Here is a 17,236-nt window from a genome sequence, read left to right as displayed (position 1 = left end):
CTGGTAAACTTTGGGGATTTTCTTATGGAAATTTTTCTTATGTGTAATCCAGTTAACATTGTAAAATAATGCACTACCATATGAAATGATAGATCTTGCGGTACTAGAATTTGAGCAAAAATAAAAACATCAGTGATCTACTTCAAGTCATGTGGCCCTCTTAAAAACTGTTTGTTGGCCATGAAATGATAAACAAAAAAGTTCATAATAATTTCAAATGAATACTACTCCACACCCCAAAATAAAAGCACTAGGAAATGCCAACCTAGAAACCTCTCCCCTCCCCCACCACTATTTCTAACTTAGGATCAAATAATTCATGACAAAAGCTATGGAATTAAACACATTTGGCAGCAAGGTAAGCTGCTCATAATCCTTTAATCAAAGCAAATTTGGCTTTCATTTTGTACCCTTTCCCCTGTATACGCCTTTCATTAACTTGCCCACACTAATTTACTGTTGCCTTTTTTTGGGGAGTGGTGGTGGAAAGCTTATTGCACAATGTTTAATAACTTCCAAAGCTAAAGATAACACTGCTCACACAAAAATTTATAAAAATCTTATTTTTTCCCCCTATTACAATCCATCATTTCAGTTCATGGCAATTTCATTATAAACAAACACCACTTCTTCTTCTTCTTTCTTTTTTTTAAACACGTGCCAATAATGATGAAAATACTTAGAATAACTTTACACAAAAGGAACACTCCCTAGCCCATTTTCTTATAACTCTGTTCACAAGGACTTTGTTAATTGGTGAAAACCATTCATGCTGAATGGAATGTAACTTTATTCTTAATTTTTTTAAAAATTATACACAGATACAAAAAAGCCCTTATCATCTTTGAGATAAAACCAGAGCATCTCCATTTCATGAATGACAGCACAATTAAAGCTAAATAATACAAAAATAATTTGAAAAAATCCCTTGTACTGTACACTCTCAAATAAATCAAAAAAGATAAATGGCAATCTTTTCAAATAGCCAGAAAAATGTGTGTCTACTCAGTTGGGCTTTGTAGTTCAGTTCTGTATAACCACACAGTGTACATATATGTGTGTGGTCAGATGTGTATACTCTATGTAGAATAGAAACCTCTGTTTATCTAGTTCTTCTAATTTTTTTAGCTACTTGACTGATACAATTTAGAGTACTACAGTATCACATCAGTATTACAGTATCATATGAAACAATGACTTTACATGATTACTTCTTTGAAATACTAAGAACTTGTACACACTTATTTGGCTTGTAAAGGACTGAAATATTACAGAGAATGTAATCTTACTTTGCCTTTAAAGAATATGGCTCTTAAGAACTGATTCTCTGAGTTCCAGAGTAAATGACTTTTTGTTTGACTTCTGAAGCATGGGGTCAATGGGCAGATTTTTTTTTTTTTTTTTTTTAAATGGATTTCAGAACTTGAGGAGAAGAGTTAAGTCTTCAGGGGTCTTGGGTTTTCAAATGTCATGGTCAAGTTTGTTCCCTTGTATTTGCTCCACATGACCACAAGAGGTCACTAAACATCGCTACACTGCTGGAGAAGGAAATGTGAAAGGTGCAGAAACCCAGTATTAACTTAATATTGCATATAGCTCTGCAGTTATTTTATTTTTTTTAAAATATGTTCCGGATCAGATTTTTATATTGAAAGCTCTGTGTGTGTGTGAGTGAACAGATAGAGAGAAATATACATATTGCCTATATTTATGGAATCTTGTTTTAGCTTTTGTCTTCCTCTTTCCCAGGATCCCCCTCTCTTGTCCTTCCCTCAGTGGAACTGAATATTTTCTAGCCAGTAGGATCAATTTTCATGTTATTTGGTTGTGGTTTTGCCTCCTCTTTCTTTTCTTTTCTTTTCTTTTTTTTTTTAGTCCCTTTTTTTGCTCCCCTCTCAAGCTTCTTTTTTTAAAAGCTTCAGGTGAGAGACAAAGATGAACATCTTTTATCCGATGCAATAACAGAAATCATTGGTCTTCCATTGGAAATGCACTTGGACAAATTCTCTCTTATTTGGAACTCGGAAATCATGTTTTGTTCCTCGTTTTAAAAACCTGCTTAAAGGATCATACACCAGCTGGTTTTGCATACTCTCTAGTCAAAGGGCTGTACACAATTTCTAAACTGCTTTTTTCCCTTACTCATCACGTTGTGGCTCATGGGTACTTAAAAGAAACCTTCTAGATACGTTTTCCATTTAGCCTAAAACTGCCAGCCTTTCCCAAGGAAGGTTTTAATTTCTGCCAAAGCACTGGTTCTATAGGCACAACACCCCCTACTGCCCTCCCCCCTGCACCTCCACCATTTTTGTCTTTTTTCTTGTTGGCTCAAGTTTAGTGTGGAAAAAGATTAGAAAGGATATAGATTTTTTTTTCTTTTTTTTTTTTTTTTTTTTTTTAGTAAAAGTTTTCTGTCCTTAGGGAAATATAACACTTATTAAATATTTTTTCATAAAATTTGTTAATAACCTTCATCTGCCTTTCCTTTCTTTCATATTTTTTTCCCCTAGAGTTGATAGGTATGAGAGGGATGGTGTCTCTCAGCAGCAGTCCTTTGAGATGGAGTTGAACTCAGTGAGTCCTCACCATAAAAGGATCATAAACTTACTGGGTTAGATCAACTTAGTTACCCCTAAGCTGCCAAGTTTTGTTTTTAATTATTATTATTATTATTTTTAGCTGCACCATATATTATGATTCCTTGTGCCATTTTCTTTTGTCTTTTTTTTTTTTTTTTTTCTTGATGACCCTGAGCTATGGCTTCCTTCTCAGTTCCAACACTATTCAGCCTTCCTTGTTTTCCTCATTTTGCCGATGTAGGCCTCGAAGAAAAAATGACAGAAGAGCACAAAGTAGCTGAGGTACATAAGTGAGGACCAGATGATGTTCTGAACGTGGGAGTGGCACTGATCTTGCTGCATCCAGGAGAAGACCAGATAGTTAACTACACAACCCATCAGCATCTGTGTGATCTGAGACAAGGTGATGAACATGGCAAACTTCCGTGAGACCCGAAAGCCTGCCGCCCGCAAGGCATAGTAAGAGTACATCACTGCATGTACTCCATAGTTCATTGTCATAAACCAACCACCTCCAGCAACCATGTCCTTATAAGAGTACCAAGAATACAGCAGCACGGTGATATGGTGATACCAATGCAGGAAGATGAGTTTCTGTTTTCTAAGAATAATGAATATTGTATCTCCTGGAAGAAAAAAGAAAAGGACACATGAGTACATTGGCATGAAAAAAGCTTTATGTTTTAACCGAAGCCTCCTTTGAGCACATGAAAACTGTATTTATTTTGAACCTGGAGAGGATCCTAGAAGTCATTCAGTCCAAGATGGGTAGAATGCTTGGACTTTGAGTGAGGAAGATCAGAGTTCAGATATTCCCTCAGACATTAAGCTCTGTGATCTTGGACCATCACAACTTCTCAGTTAGCCAATGACATAATACATGCAAAATTTTTTTTATAAAATTTAAAAGCAACACATAAATATTAGATTAAGCTAGATGTATTAATGCTTAATGAATCAGTTTCCTTTCTTCTTTCCTTCCTTCCTTTTTCCTTTTTTCCCTAGCAGTTTTCACACTCCAAAACTGACTTTGTTAGTAGGAATATAGCTGATGTTTGCCAAACATAGAAGAATCTATGTTGAAAAGTGAAGAGACTTAATTAAGATCTACAAAGTATCTTCCAGCTCTAATATCCAATTAATTTGTTTAAAGTGGTAAATTTTGCTGTGTTATGTAAATTCATCCTGTTGTATTTCATCAAAAGAATCCTCAATCAGTTCTTGAGAAACAATGTTTCTCAAGAAAAAAAATCCATTGCTTGTGCTACAGAGAATTCAGAAATAGGAGTTACATTTTAAGTAGGAAGTCTCTTAAGATCTGAAGTGAATCTCTGAAAACTTTATGTTGTGGTAAAATGAGAATTATGCTTGAAGTTAGAAGTTCTAGATTTGAGTTCTTGTTCTGCTATTAGCAACCCTAACCATATGACTTCCATTCTCTGGAACTCAAATATTCTTCTCTAGAGAAGGCAGCTGTTGAATTAAACTATATTTTATGTTCTTTTTAGTTTCTGGATTTAATTTTCTGGAAACATGATGGGGGATTTTAGTACCATAGTGTATTTATGGAAAAAAATAGATAAAATTCCATGATCATATATATAATTTTTCATTCTAGGGAGTATTCATCTCTATCAAAAGGAACTTCAAAAATTAAAAAGCATATATAGATCACATCAGATCAAGAAAGTCTCTTTGAAGAAGACCCTATAAGAATTTGACTTTAAAAGTATTTAGGAGTATAGCTATACTTTGAGTAGTACTAAGAATGGTAGAATCAAAATGTAGTATCACTAAAATCAGAAAGTTCTATGTTAATTCTAGTTGGACTGTAAGAGGAAATTCAATTTAAATTTGACCTCTCTGCTCAGATGCTTTATTATTGTTGTTGTTATTGTTGCTATTATTCCTATAATACTGAAATTTTTGCCATCATTCTGTCTTGAGAAACTTAGACACATCCTGCAGCTTCTGTGGTGCAAACTTTGTTTGCTTTTACAAAGAGAAACATATTGGTCCTTACTTTCTGTGCTTACAGATCATCAAAGTTCTATAGGCAAAATTGGCCAGAACAAAGCTGAGTCAAGAGTTTTTAAAAAACAATGGTGCACTCAATTTTGAGCAACAGCCTCACTCACAATAGATGTTTCCAAGTTTTCACAAAACTTAGTCTCAGCATGTTTGTAGTGCCATTCAAATAGCAGGCAACCAATAAATTAGGATGCACAAAACAAAGACAATAGCTCTTTTCCTCTCACTTATTCTGATCAACTATAACCCTACAATTCACTGAAATAAGCTCATTGTTTTATGGCTAAAAGAGAAAGCCCTTCTTGATAGGAAGAAGATTTAATAAAAACTGCAAGATCATAGAATTCTGAAGGAAATGTGGCCCTAGAAATTAATATGGGATACTATAGATAATAGTTATAATATTATATATAATAAAATATGTTTTCCCCTTCTAAATAAATAACCCTCTTTCTGATGAAAGAAAACAAGGGAGCTTAAAAAGTGGGAACAGAAGCTGGGATTAAGGAAAAGACTACCTTTCAAGATCTAAAAAAGGATAAATGTCCAAAAAATTCAAATTCAGAAACTTTGTTAAAAAGGAGAGTTTGAAAGTTGACAAAAGTTATCACAAAAAATTAATTTAAATATCTCTCATGAAAGAAATGTTCCTATCTCTCAGAAGACAGGCCTGTGGTCTTGGAAACAGCATGATACAGTGGAAAAGGGATTTGGAATCAGAGAACCTGAGTTGGAAACCAAGCTCTTACCATCTATGGCCTATCTTTTCTATAAAACAAGGAGGCTGAATGCAATTATCTCTAAAGGTTCCTTGTATCTTTAAAATCTGTGATCCTAAGAATAATACTTTACTTTTTATAACACAACCAATTACCTTTCTTCCCTCATTTTTGAATCATCAGTTTACAACTGGAAGGAAAAAAACAATTATAGAATTTGAAAACTGAAGGTACTCAGCCACCATCTTGTCTAACTTATAAACAAAAACAGCAGTCCTCAAAAGTGTGCTTTGCAGGATCCCAAGATCCTTTCAAGGAGTCTAAAAAATCAAAATCCTTTTCATGAAAATACTATGATGTTTTTTGCCTATTAAAACACTCTTCCCTTTCCTAACTACAGATCTCTGAGAAGCTGGATTATCTTCATAGACATAAACCAAAACAATGTATTATAACAGATCGAATGTAGAAGCAAATAGGAGAATTCAGTAGTCTTCTATTAAACCAGATAATATTAAAAATATCTAAAATAATGCTGCTTTCTTTTATATTAAATTTTTTGTTTTGCAAAATAAAATTTTCTTTAAAATGTTACTATTTTGTTATTTTTAAATGAGTGAATATTTTAAAATTATCTACATAAATTAACTATTTATGGAGATAGCTCATTTCAACACAAAGATCTTTGGGGTTGGGTTGGATTTAAATTGGGGTTCTCAATAATTTTAAGAGAATCAAGGATCATAAGAAATCTTTGTGTATGAATAGATAATAATAATATTAAGAGCTAAGAAGAACATCTAATATATTTCTCTACATTTTAAGTGAAAATCTAGAGAGATTAAATGATTTGTCAGAGGAACTACAGACTGTAAATAGCTAAGACAGGGAAGCTTATTAACTCCCAGAACAACTAACACACAAATTCCTGTATGTGGTCAATGACAACTTGTGACTTTCAGTAGTATCACTAACTGTTAGAGGAAGTATATGGACTCTTTTTGTGTATAGATAATGTACACTGGACATATTTGAACAATGTCATTTAACTGGCTTCTGTCACCTAACCACAGAACAAACCAAAGAGTTCTGGTCACCAGGACTGCCCTTGAGAAATAAATCAGATTGCTTAAGGGAATCAAAAATCTGGCCAAATTTACATCCTTATTTTCTTTTTTAATGTGACATTGGATTATTGTGAGGACCAATGTATATTTTTATATCAACTGAACTGGAGACTGACTTGGATCTTATTATTTGGTTGATGTTCATACTGGGGAGATATCCCCATAGTTATCTTAGTAAACATTTTAGAGATGGGACTTCAGAAGACATGTAACTAAATTCTGTCCCTCCCCCCTTATTTCTTTTTCTTTTTAACAAATGAAGAAACTGAGATAACAAAAGCTTAATGGTTTCCCAAGGTTACAAAGACAAGAAGCAGCATTTGAACTTGATTTCTCGGACTGGAGTATCAATGGGATTCCTTTACTATATCTATATTTATCTTTGTATCTACCTATATATCTATCTATCTCTCTCCACATAAACATATGTATGCATATAGATCAGTGGTCCTCAAACTTTTTAAAATAGGGGGCCAGTTCACTGTTCCTCAGACTGTTGGAGGGCCGGACTATAGTAAAAACAAAACTCACACTTTGTCTCCACCCTTCAGCCCATTTGCCATAAAACGGTGTTATGCCCATAGTTTTGTGGATAAGCATTTAACTTTTCCAACTAGGCTTCTTTGCTTATAAAAAGAGAATAAAAATAATATCTATCACAATTATCTCAGAGCTATCTTGAGGAACAAATGAAATGATATATGTAAAGCTCTTTGTAGGCCTTAAAGCACTATGGGAATATCATAGATTGGGAGCCGAATCTTTTTCTTATTTATAACTATATAATCAATCCAACCAAGCACTTATGTATAGAGCACTGTTTGTGTTTATGTGTGTTTAAAGCTTCTCTTGAAAGCTGGAATCATGATTCCATTATGCAAGAAACTCCTTCTGCCAATTGAGGTTGGTATTTTTTTTTGTAAAAATTCTTGGAGCACTGTTCCCTAAGATCTTTGCTAAGAGAATCCCAAATGGAGTCAGTAAGATTTGGGCACAACTGAAATGACTGAATATACATGTACATACTTACACACCTGGAATATCCCCCAAAATTTTAGTGTAGTTTTAAGGTGTTAGATGGCTCTGAGATTTTTGGGAATACTCTGAATATTTGTTTTTAAATAATCCCTGAAGGACAATTCTATATGGAGCTAACTAGTGGAGGGGGACAGTAGGCTAATGGGGAAGGAAAGGGACAACTTTGCCAAACTTTAATTTGATTGTGGTGGTGTTTAGTTTTTTCAGTTGTGATGATCCCATTCGTGGTTTTCTTAGAAAGGATACTTGGATACTTTGCCTTTTCATTCTCTAGCTCATTTTACGGGATGAGGAACTGAGGCAATCAGAATTAAGTGACTTATCCAGGGTGACAGAGCTGATAAGTCTTGAACTCAGAAATCTGAATCTTCCTTACTTCAGGTCCAATGTTATTCATATTGCCACCTAGTTATCCTAGTTCTATGTAGTGCAGCCCCTCTGTGTGTATATGTAACTTTACTATTGGCTTTAGATTTTTCATCATAGAGTAATTTTTGGATATGCTGCATTTGCCTTAAAATCCCCTCATTTCTTAAAGGAATAAGTGGGAATAGGGAATCAAATTATGGGTAGTAACTAACAGAGATGAAAGTTGAACTCCTCCTATTATATACCCCATTGATTGCTTGTTTTTCAGCTGGCTTCTTGTCTGACATGATCTCAAATCTCCTTACTACTCTAAATGTCTTCCTTTGAAAGATTTGATCACTGTTCCCAAAATATGGATTCCCAAACTAAATAGTGGGTCAGTTAGATGGCATAATGGATGGAGTGCTGGGTCAAGAAAGCTCATCTTCTTGAGTTGAAATTTGGCTTCAGGCTAGCTGTGTGACTCTGGACAAGTCGCTTAACCCTGTTTGCCTCAGTTTCTTCATCTGTAAAAAGAGCTGGAAAAGGAAATGTCAAACCATGATAGTATCTTTGACAAGAAAATCTCAAAGAGTAGGATATGATTGAAAAACTGAATAATGAAACTAAACAGTATTCCACATATAGTTTCACCCCAGTAGAGTATAATGGGATTATCATGTTACTTTTTCTGGATGGTGAATTTTCTTTGCAGATTGAACCTACTTTAGTTTTTTATTGGAAGGAATACATACATATATGACTATGGGCAAGCTGCTATGTCAACATGTTGAATCACATTGAGCTTGTAGTTTACTAAAATCCCCAGATTCCTTTCATTTAAGTATGCCTTTGCCTTAAGACCTCAGTCAAATAACCTTTCACTGGAATTCGACTGACTTTCCATTTTTATTTTCTGCTCTGTGGAAAAACTACACAAAACTGGATAACTATGTCAACTCAAACTATAAGAAATCAACTGAATTTTATTTTTCCCTGCTTAGTTTTAAATGCCAAACATCCATTTCAACACACTAAAATGGTCAAAAAAACCTGGTGAGATGGCAAAAACATTCAGTATTTCCCATTACTTTGTAAAAGATGAACTGTCTCCTCTTACTCAAGCCCTGGATTTTTAATACTAGAGAGCAAATTTTAGCATTTGTCAATGAACACATAGGAATATCCAAATGAAAAGCTTAATCCTCTAATCTGCATCAAAACTCCTGAAATGAAAATGTTTAGATGTGCATCTTTGAAAATGTAGTTCCTATATGATTTTAATGTGTTGGTTTGTAAATTAAAAAAGAAATATATAAATATATGTAGTTTCTAACCCAAAAAGAGGTCTGCAGAGATTCTTATGAACTGTTTAGGAGCCCCTGCTTCTATCTGAGTTTGACAACAATAGTATGCAGTATTTTCATTAGGGAAACTCATCTTATCAATATGCATCAGTACCTGAAATATATTGTCTCAAAGAGAGAGTGCTAGTTATTTCTCTAGGGTTACACAGCTAATATGCCTCAGAGATAAGACTTGAGCTCAATTCTTCTTAATTTGGAGGCCACTGACAACATTTACTACATAACACTGTCTCTGAATTCTCCATATATATGTGTGAATTCTGTATATGTTCTGTGTAAAGACTTTTGGTTTAAAGACATAATGATATGCAATTGTCTGGGAAAAGAGTGTGATAGGCAGACAAAGGCAGAAGAAAGACAAAGAAACAGAGAAAGTGAAGTACTTACCAAGTTCAGGTGCTTTGCTTAATACAAATGCATAAGCCCAAAATTTGCTGACAGGTCCATTGTAAAAACTCTGATCACAAACTGATTGCTTCAGGCCTTTGGTCATCAAAATGTACACCATATAAGCACCAGTTCGAAGAGCACCGAATATACTTCATAATAAAAAGAGAAAAGACACAGTTCTAGAATTATGATTTCCTTCTTGCAACAATCATATATTTCAAAGCATGTTATTGAAAAACCAGCCAACAATAGTGGGACCATTGTATATGACGTGCCTGAAGACCTTGGAGGAAGATTTCAAAGTATTTCACAAATGAGTTCCCGATGCCATTTTTTGGAAGAGCATAGCCTTCTATATACCTTTGGGGAGTCATGCAGTGAAATTTTGGTTTCTCAAGAAGTAATAATTAAGACTAGATCTAAACTCAAAAGAACTTCAACTCACTTATTAACCAGTTACTCAGTACTTGTGATTGGAAGCTGTCAGAGGTTGCTTTTTGCCCTGTAATTGAATAACTGCAATGTTTACATAAATGACCACATTTGATCATTTCATTCTCATCCTTGGCCCTCCATTTCCTTCTGTGTCTTTGTATTGGTATGGAATTATTCTTATACCTGAAATGATCTCTCTCCTCACCTCTGCCTTTTAGAACCTTTAATTTCCTTTAAGCAACATCTCTTATATGAGGCCTTTTGATTTTGCTCAGTTGTTTGTATTATTCCTTCACCCTAGAAAAATTATCTTCTCTCTTTTTTTGTGTATATCTAGATATGGACATTTTGTCTTTCCTGGCTAGAATGTAAGCTCTTCGAAGGTAGAAACTGTTTTACTTTTGTCTTTTATGTGCCTAACATAGAATCTGTTTGTTAAATGACTGAGGAAAAAGAAAATGTGTTATATTAACATTAGTTGTCCTATTTGTGTATCTTGAAGCAGGAAAGAACTTGAGGGTTAACTTACAAGACTTAAACATACTTAATTCCAAGACTTACACAAAGGTGCATCACACCTACACACACATAGATACACACACACACACACACACACACACACACACACACACACAACTGTGTATTCAAACAATTAGTAAGAGAAACTGATTTGGATAGAGAACTACTGCCTCATAAATGCCTCAATACTTGAGGTTATGCCTGCTTTTGGGTCATGTTCTATCATTGGGAATCAGCTTTTCATCTAACTGAGAACCTATTTGCCAAAAGGAGATGCCAGACCTTGCTTGCTAATGAATACTGTTTCCTCTTCTTCATTTTAAGATGTTCAAGTGAACACTGCTACCACTGACCATAGCAGTCTATTCAGGAAGCAACATCAGTTGGGATTTTGGAACATTAAAAACCCCAGGGAACAAATGCTGAACTGCACAGCCAGATGGATCCCCATATGGGTAATGAAGCTTGGTTTTGTTTGTTTGTTTTTCAATTTCAATTCTAACCAATACATGCTCAACTTTCTGATAACCACAAGGGGAGAAAATAAGCATTTATTAAACATCAACGATGTGCCAGGTACTGTACTAAGAGCTTTACAAATATCTCATTTGATCTCCAACAATCTGGGAGGTAGGTGCTACTATTAGCCTCCATTTACAGATGAAGGAAACTTACATAACCCACCCAGAGTCAAACAACTAGTTAAGTGTCTGAAGCGGAATTTGAACTTAGGGCTTCCTGACTCCAGGTTCAGTCACCTAGCTGCTTCTCAGAACAATAAATGATGGGTAATGGATGTGTTAATTTTTGGAGTACAATTAAAATGGGAACTCCTTGACACAACATCTTTTGCTTCAGGGTCTTAAAATATCTAATGTCATGTTTGTTGGATAATATGATCAGCATACAGTTATGAACAATCATTCTTACAAGACCCTCTAAACCATTCTAACTTCTCAAAATAGGATTCTAATAATTGTAAAATACCTTGTCAACTTAAAGATAGGGACTATACTATATAACGGATATAAAGAACGACTGGATGAAGAAAATCCTACACTATAGCGTAGTACCTTTTCTGTAATTAAGAGTCTTAGAGATTTGCCAAGAGCACTGAACATTAAATGACTGGTCCAGAGTCACAGAGTCAATATATGTCAGAGATAGCTTTTCCAGATGTTCCTGGCTTAAAATTAGTTGTCTATTATACTATGCAGTTTTTCATTTGTTGTCCTAACTGACACCAGAACAGAAAACTAATCATTAACTATTAAATTGGAACTTTAAGAAAATGCATACCCATTGATTGGGGACTTGTTGATTCAATTGTGGTATATGAATGTGATAGGATATTGTTAAGTGATGACAAAGATACAATGACTATAAAGAAATATAAATGAAAAGACCACTTAAAGGCAGCTGAATTATGGTGAAATTGAAAAAAACCCCAAAAAACAATGAAAGATTCAGAGGAAAGAAAGAAACCTTTCTCCTTCCACATAATGGAACAGAGATCCCACCAAGATTAACAATACATGGTCAGATACGCTCACTCTCTTGGATGTTCTTGCTTTTCACTGTCACAAAGAGTCCCATTAGTTGTGGGAAGGACTTTTTTTTTGGAGGAGTGTCTTCTTCAGAAATGATTGTTGTACAAAAATAAATTACCAAGAAAAATTATTAAGAAGAATGGAAAATTCAGAGGAAAACAGAAAGAGTTGATATGGGATAAAAAAAATAGGAGCACAATAAGCATGATAACCTAATGGTTTAAAGAAAAACACCACTAAAAGATGTCAAAACTCAGAATAGACATATCTAATCTAGGATTCAGACAACTCAATTATACTGTGTTATATATACTGTATCTTCATGAAAGATACTTCCCACTTCAAAGTGGAGAGATAGTACATTATAGTAATAGATTTTGATACCTGTGGTTAGTAATAGGTATTATATCAACTAATTTTGCTTAATCTTTTTTCTTTGTTATTGTTATAAGAAGTTTTTATTGTATCTACTGTCATACTTAAGTGATATGCTAGTTGGTTTTGCTGAACTAAAAGTGGGAGAGAGAAGTACAGTAGTCTGTTATTGAAGAGACTGAGGCTGATGGATCACTTGAGGTTAAGATTTCTGAGCTTCAACAGTCTACTATAATTTATTGAGTCCTTGGGAACCAGGCAGCCAGAGGAGGGTGAACCAGCCCAGGTCAGAGACAATAATGAATATTGAGGATCACAGGTGACTCTGAGGAGAGATAAGGAGAGAAGACTCTCAAGAAAATAGAGGGGAAAGAGGAGAAAGAAAAAAAGAGAAAGAGACAGAGAGTGAGCAGATATAAAACAAAATTTAAAGAGATTTTCAAAATAGATACCTATTGATTTAGAGAATGGCTAAGTAAATTGTTTTTTAAAAATGATAAATATAATAAATGCAGAGAAGCATGCCAAGTGAATTAAGTAGAATCAGGAAAATACAATGTAACTGGAAAGAGCAACAACAAAACAAGTGAAATTGAATTCCAGGAAATTAAAAGAACTAAGGATGGCACCTAAGAAGAGATATAAGAAGACACTTTCTTTGACACTTCTTGCAAAAGTAAGGGACCATGAATGTGGAGTAACACATATATCATCAAACTTTTCAAAATCACAGCATTTGAGAATTAGAAGGTACCTCAAGGATCATTTAATTTAATTCTGGTTAATAAAATTTATTTTAAAAATTTTTCTTTCTTAAAGGGAATGGATTTACATATAAATGGTTATGAGAAAAATAAAAACCATCAATAAAACCTTTTTCTAAAAAAAAAAAAAAAAAAGTTCTTAGCTGAAAAAATAGGACTACTAAAATAACCAACCTAGAAAAATTAAGGCAAAAAACCCTACCTAGTAGAGTTTTCATTTAAGTCCTTATCTTTTTATTTAAAAAAAAACTTTTATTAAAGCTTTTTATTTCTAAAACATAGATAATTTTCAACATTCACCCTTGGAAAACTCTTTGTTCCAAATTTTCTCTCTGCCCCCTCACTCCCTCCTCTAGTTGGCAAGTAATCCAATATGTTAAATATGTGCTATTCTTCCACAATTATCGTGCTACATAAGGAAAATTAAATCAAAATGGAAAAAAAAAGGAGAAAGAAAACAAAATGCAAGCAAACAACAACAACAAAAAAGTGAAATATTATTTTCTGTCTACACTTAGTCCCCACAGTCCTCCCTCTGGGTGCAAATGACTCTCTTCATCACAAGATCATTGGAACTGGCCCAGATCATCTCATTGTTGAAAAGAGTCACATTCATCAGAATTGATCATTGTATAATCTAGCTGTTGCTGTGTACAATGTTCTCCTGCTTCTACTCACTTCACTTAGTATCAGTTCATGTAAGTCTCTCCAGGCCTCTGAAATCAGCCTGCTGATTGTTTCTTATAGAACAATAATATTCTATAGCATTTATATACCATAACTAATTCATCCATCCTTCCTGATGGGCATCCACTCAGTTTTCAGTTCTTTGTCACCACAAAAAGGGCTGCCTCAAACACTTTTGCACAAGTGAGTCCCTTTCCTCCTTTAAGATCTCTTTGGGATACAAGCCCAGTAGTAACACTGTGGGATCAAAGGATATGTACATTGATAGCCCTTTGGGCATAGTTCCAGGTGCTTCTTTTAACTAGACAATTATATCCTTCTCTAATCTCAGGGAAGGCAGAACTATAAGAGTAGAGTCAGATAGTAATATTTCTTCAGTGTTAAATTCACAAAACCACTTTAGCTTTTGCTTTCCCACTTCCAGATGAATTGCCTTACTATGAGAAAAATCTGTCTCCCCACTCAAAAGAAGCAGCCTTTACACTACAGCCTCTACTGTTGCAGGAAGTATGTTGGTATAGTCACTGGCCTAACCCACTGAGCAGACAGAGCTCAGATTGTCAGGAGGCTGCTGAACACCACTCAACATTCTGTGGCTAAAGATCCCTTTGGGGGTATGAAAGCACACTGGGCTAACTGTCCAGGTGGATGAACTGCTCAATAAGGCAGTCATCACATTTGCATACACCACAATATAAGGGTCTGTTTGTGATACACACAAACCAATCCTGGGGTGACAGATTTTCAGAAACGGAAAGGCAAAATGCCAATCCCTTTGCCACAACTATACAAATTAAATTCTGGAAGTTAAGAAAAAATTTATATATATATATATATATATATATATATATATATATATATATATATATATATATAAATCTGTGTAAGGGTTATGTACAAGTAATTATAAACATAATTTATTGCATATATTCATCTATTTGAGCATTATAACAATCTTGTGAGGTAGTTGCTATTTAGTAGCACCCTTTTTACAGTTTTGAGTCTTTGTAACCTGGGATAGATTAAGCTGGTTATTCTAACACATTGCTAGTTAACTGAACAAAAAAAAGGATGTAAATTTAGGACTTTATCACTCTAAGTTTAATGCTCTACCCTCTATTGTAAATCATACCACTAGTCTAGAAATCTCAGATAGCATCATGAAGAGTCCTCATAGGATTGTTATGATGCTCAAGTGGACTAATATACACACACTATATGTATATACACCACTGGGTCTGGCTCAGTCTTAGAGGGCCAGTCCTTCCTTCCTTCTTTCCTTCCTTCCTTTCTTTCTTTTTTTATTATAACTTTTTATTGATAGTACATATGCATGGGTAATTTTTTACATTATCCCTTGCATTCACTTCTGTTCCAACTTTTCCCTTCCCTCCTTCCACCCCCTCTCGTAGATGGCAAGCAGTCTTATACATGTTAAATCTGTTATAGTATATCCTAGATACAATATATGTGTATAGAACCAAGCAGTTCTCTTTTTGCACAGGGAGAATTGGATTCAGAAGGTAAAAATAACCTGGGAAGAAAAACAAAAATGCAAATAGTTTACACTCATTTCCCAGTGTTCCTTCTCTGGGTGTAGCTGATTCTGTCCATCATTGATCAACTGGAACTGAACTAGATCTTCTCTTTGTCGAAGATATCCACTTCCATCAGAATACATCCTCATACAGTATCATTGTTGAAGTGTATAAATGATCTCCTGGTTCTGCTCATTTCACTCAGCATCAGTTCATGTAAGTCTCTCCAAGCCTCTCTGTATTCCTCCTGCTGGTCATTTCTTATAGAACAATAATATTCCATAGCCTTCATATACCATAATTTACCCAACCATTCTCCAATTGATGGGCATCCATTCATCTTCCATTTTCTAGCCACTACAAAAAGGGCTGCCACAAACATTTTGGCACATACAGGTCCCTTTCCCTTCTTTAGTATTTCTTTGGGATATAAGCCCAGTAGTAACACTGCTGGATCCAGTCCTAGTTTTCAATGGAAAATGAGGCAATGTATTCAGCCTGGGTGTTTTCTATAAGAAAATTCTAATGAGTTAGTATCATGAAGTGATTCAGGAAATAATTAAGAATTGGCTAGATCCCAGGCTTCTAGATCTTCAGGATCAGAGATCTGCTCAAATCCTTGCTATCCCCAAACCACTGGATCATCATCTTTCTTATTTTTAAAAATTGGTCTCATAACACATTTTTTAAAAATCATGGGGGGCAGCTAGGTGGCACAGTGGATAGAGCACCAGCCTTGAATTCAGGAGGACCCGAGTTCAAATCTGGTCTTAAATGCCTGGTATGAAATTCAAAGTTGGGTCTTGACTCCACATTTAGCACTGTGTCCCATTAGACCACTTTCACCAGTGTTTTGTTTTGTTTTATTAGGTGATAGTTACAATGAATGTTTTTAAATGGCATCAAAACATATTCAAGGTAGTGGTTTTTGTTTTGTTTTGCTTTTGTTTTTTAAGAAAATAAGCTCCTCAAGGCCTAAGATTTGAATCCTGGTTGTCTAAAACAGTGTTAACTCATAGGTATCGAATAAATGCTTGCTTATTGATTGTGACTTTCCTCAAGATGCATTTTCTCTAGAGATGGTCACTTTACCATGAAGGATAAACAGAATTGACACTTTTTAAATTGTCTGCAGGAATAGTAATGAAAAATGGTTTGTTTGCAACCACAATTTCCCCACCTTTCTTTAAAACTTGCAAAGCACAGTCTTCCCAAAAGCCTTGAGGCGCAGGTAAATATTCTTTCCATCTTTCAGATGGGTAAATTGAGGCTGAGGTGATTGATTTTTGCTCATAGAAACAAAGCTAGTAAATCCTGGAGGTAGGAAGTGTTTTTAAGGATTTCCTGAGGTTCAACTGACTGTTAAAAGGTACATAATTTAATTTGCTAACAATTTCTGATTATGTATTCATCATAAAAAAATTTCCTTAGGAAATTTATGAAAATTGTACATCTTCTCTTTGAAAAGAGCATAGGAGATAGAAGGGACCTAGACCTAATTCATTGCTCTCCCTCATTTTATAATTGAGAAACAGAAGCCCAGGGGGTTAAAAGTCCCTAAAGAAGCAGGGTTTGAATTCAGATCTTATAGCTCCAAAAAACAGATCTCTTTCCACCATCTTCTGTTATTTCCATAGTTTTCTCTTTTTTTGGTCATTTTTTTTTCAAAGAGATAAGACCCTTGAATCTTTAGTTAAAAAAGAGATATAATAAATGAATAAAAAAAGAATTTAGGATTAATCATAAGCAGCTTCCTTTATTTAATAGAT

The 17,236-nt window shown here is 34.6% G+C and overlaps 1 protein-coding gene across 2 annotated transcripts in view; it reads right to left on the bottom strand.

Annotated features, from left to right (window-relative positions):
* Positions 1-1,360: 1,360 nt before the first annotated feature.
* ELOVL6 (ELOVL fatty acid elongase 6) overlaps positions 1,361-17,236 on the bottom strand; it is a 128,449-nt gene continuing 112,573 nt past the window's right edge. For both annotated transcript variants that reach the window (XM_074275358.1, XM_074275359.1), the window contains exons 3-4: positions 9,597-9,748; positions 1,361-3,205 (exon numbers count right to left, since the gene is read on the bottom strand). In XM_074275358.1, coding sequence (XP_074131459.1) covers positions 2,781-3,205; positions 9,597-9,748 — 577 coding nt within the window. In that variant the 3' untranslated portion in view covers positions 1,361-2,780. The remainder of the gene's footprint in view (positions 3,206-9,596; positions 9,749-17,236) is intronic.

This window comes from Sminthopsis crassicaudata, chromosome 6, assembly GCF_048593235.1.
Source record: "Sminthopsis crassicaudata isolate SCR6 chromosome 6, ASM4859323v1, whole genome shotgun sequence".
In the NCBI taxonomy this organism is placed as follows: Eukaryota; Metazoa; Chordata; class Mammalia; order Dasyuromorphia; family Dasyuridae; genus Sminthopsis; species Sminthopsis crassicaudata.
The sequence above is the reverse complement of the archived record's forward strand: the minus strand, read 5'-3'. Positions and strand labels throughout refer to the sequence as shown.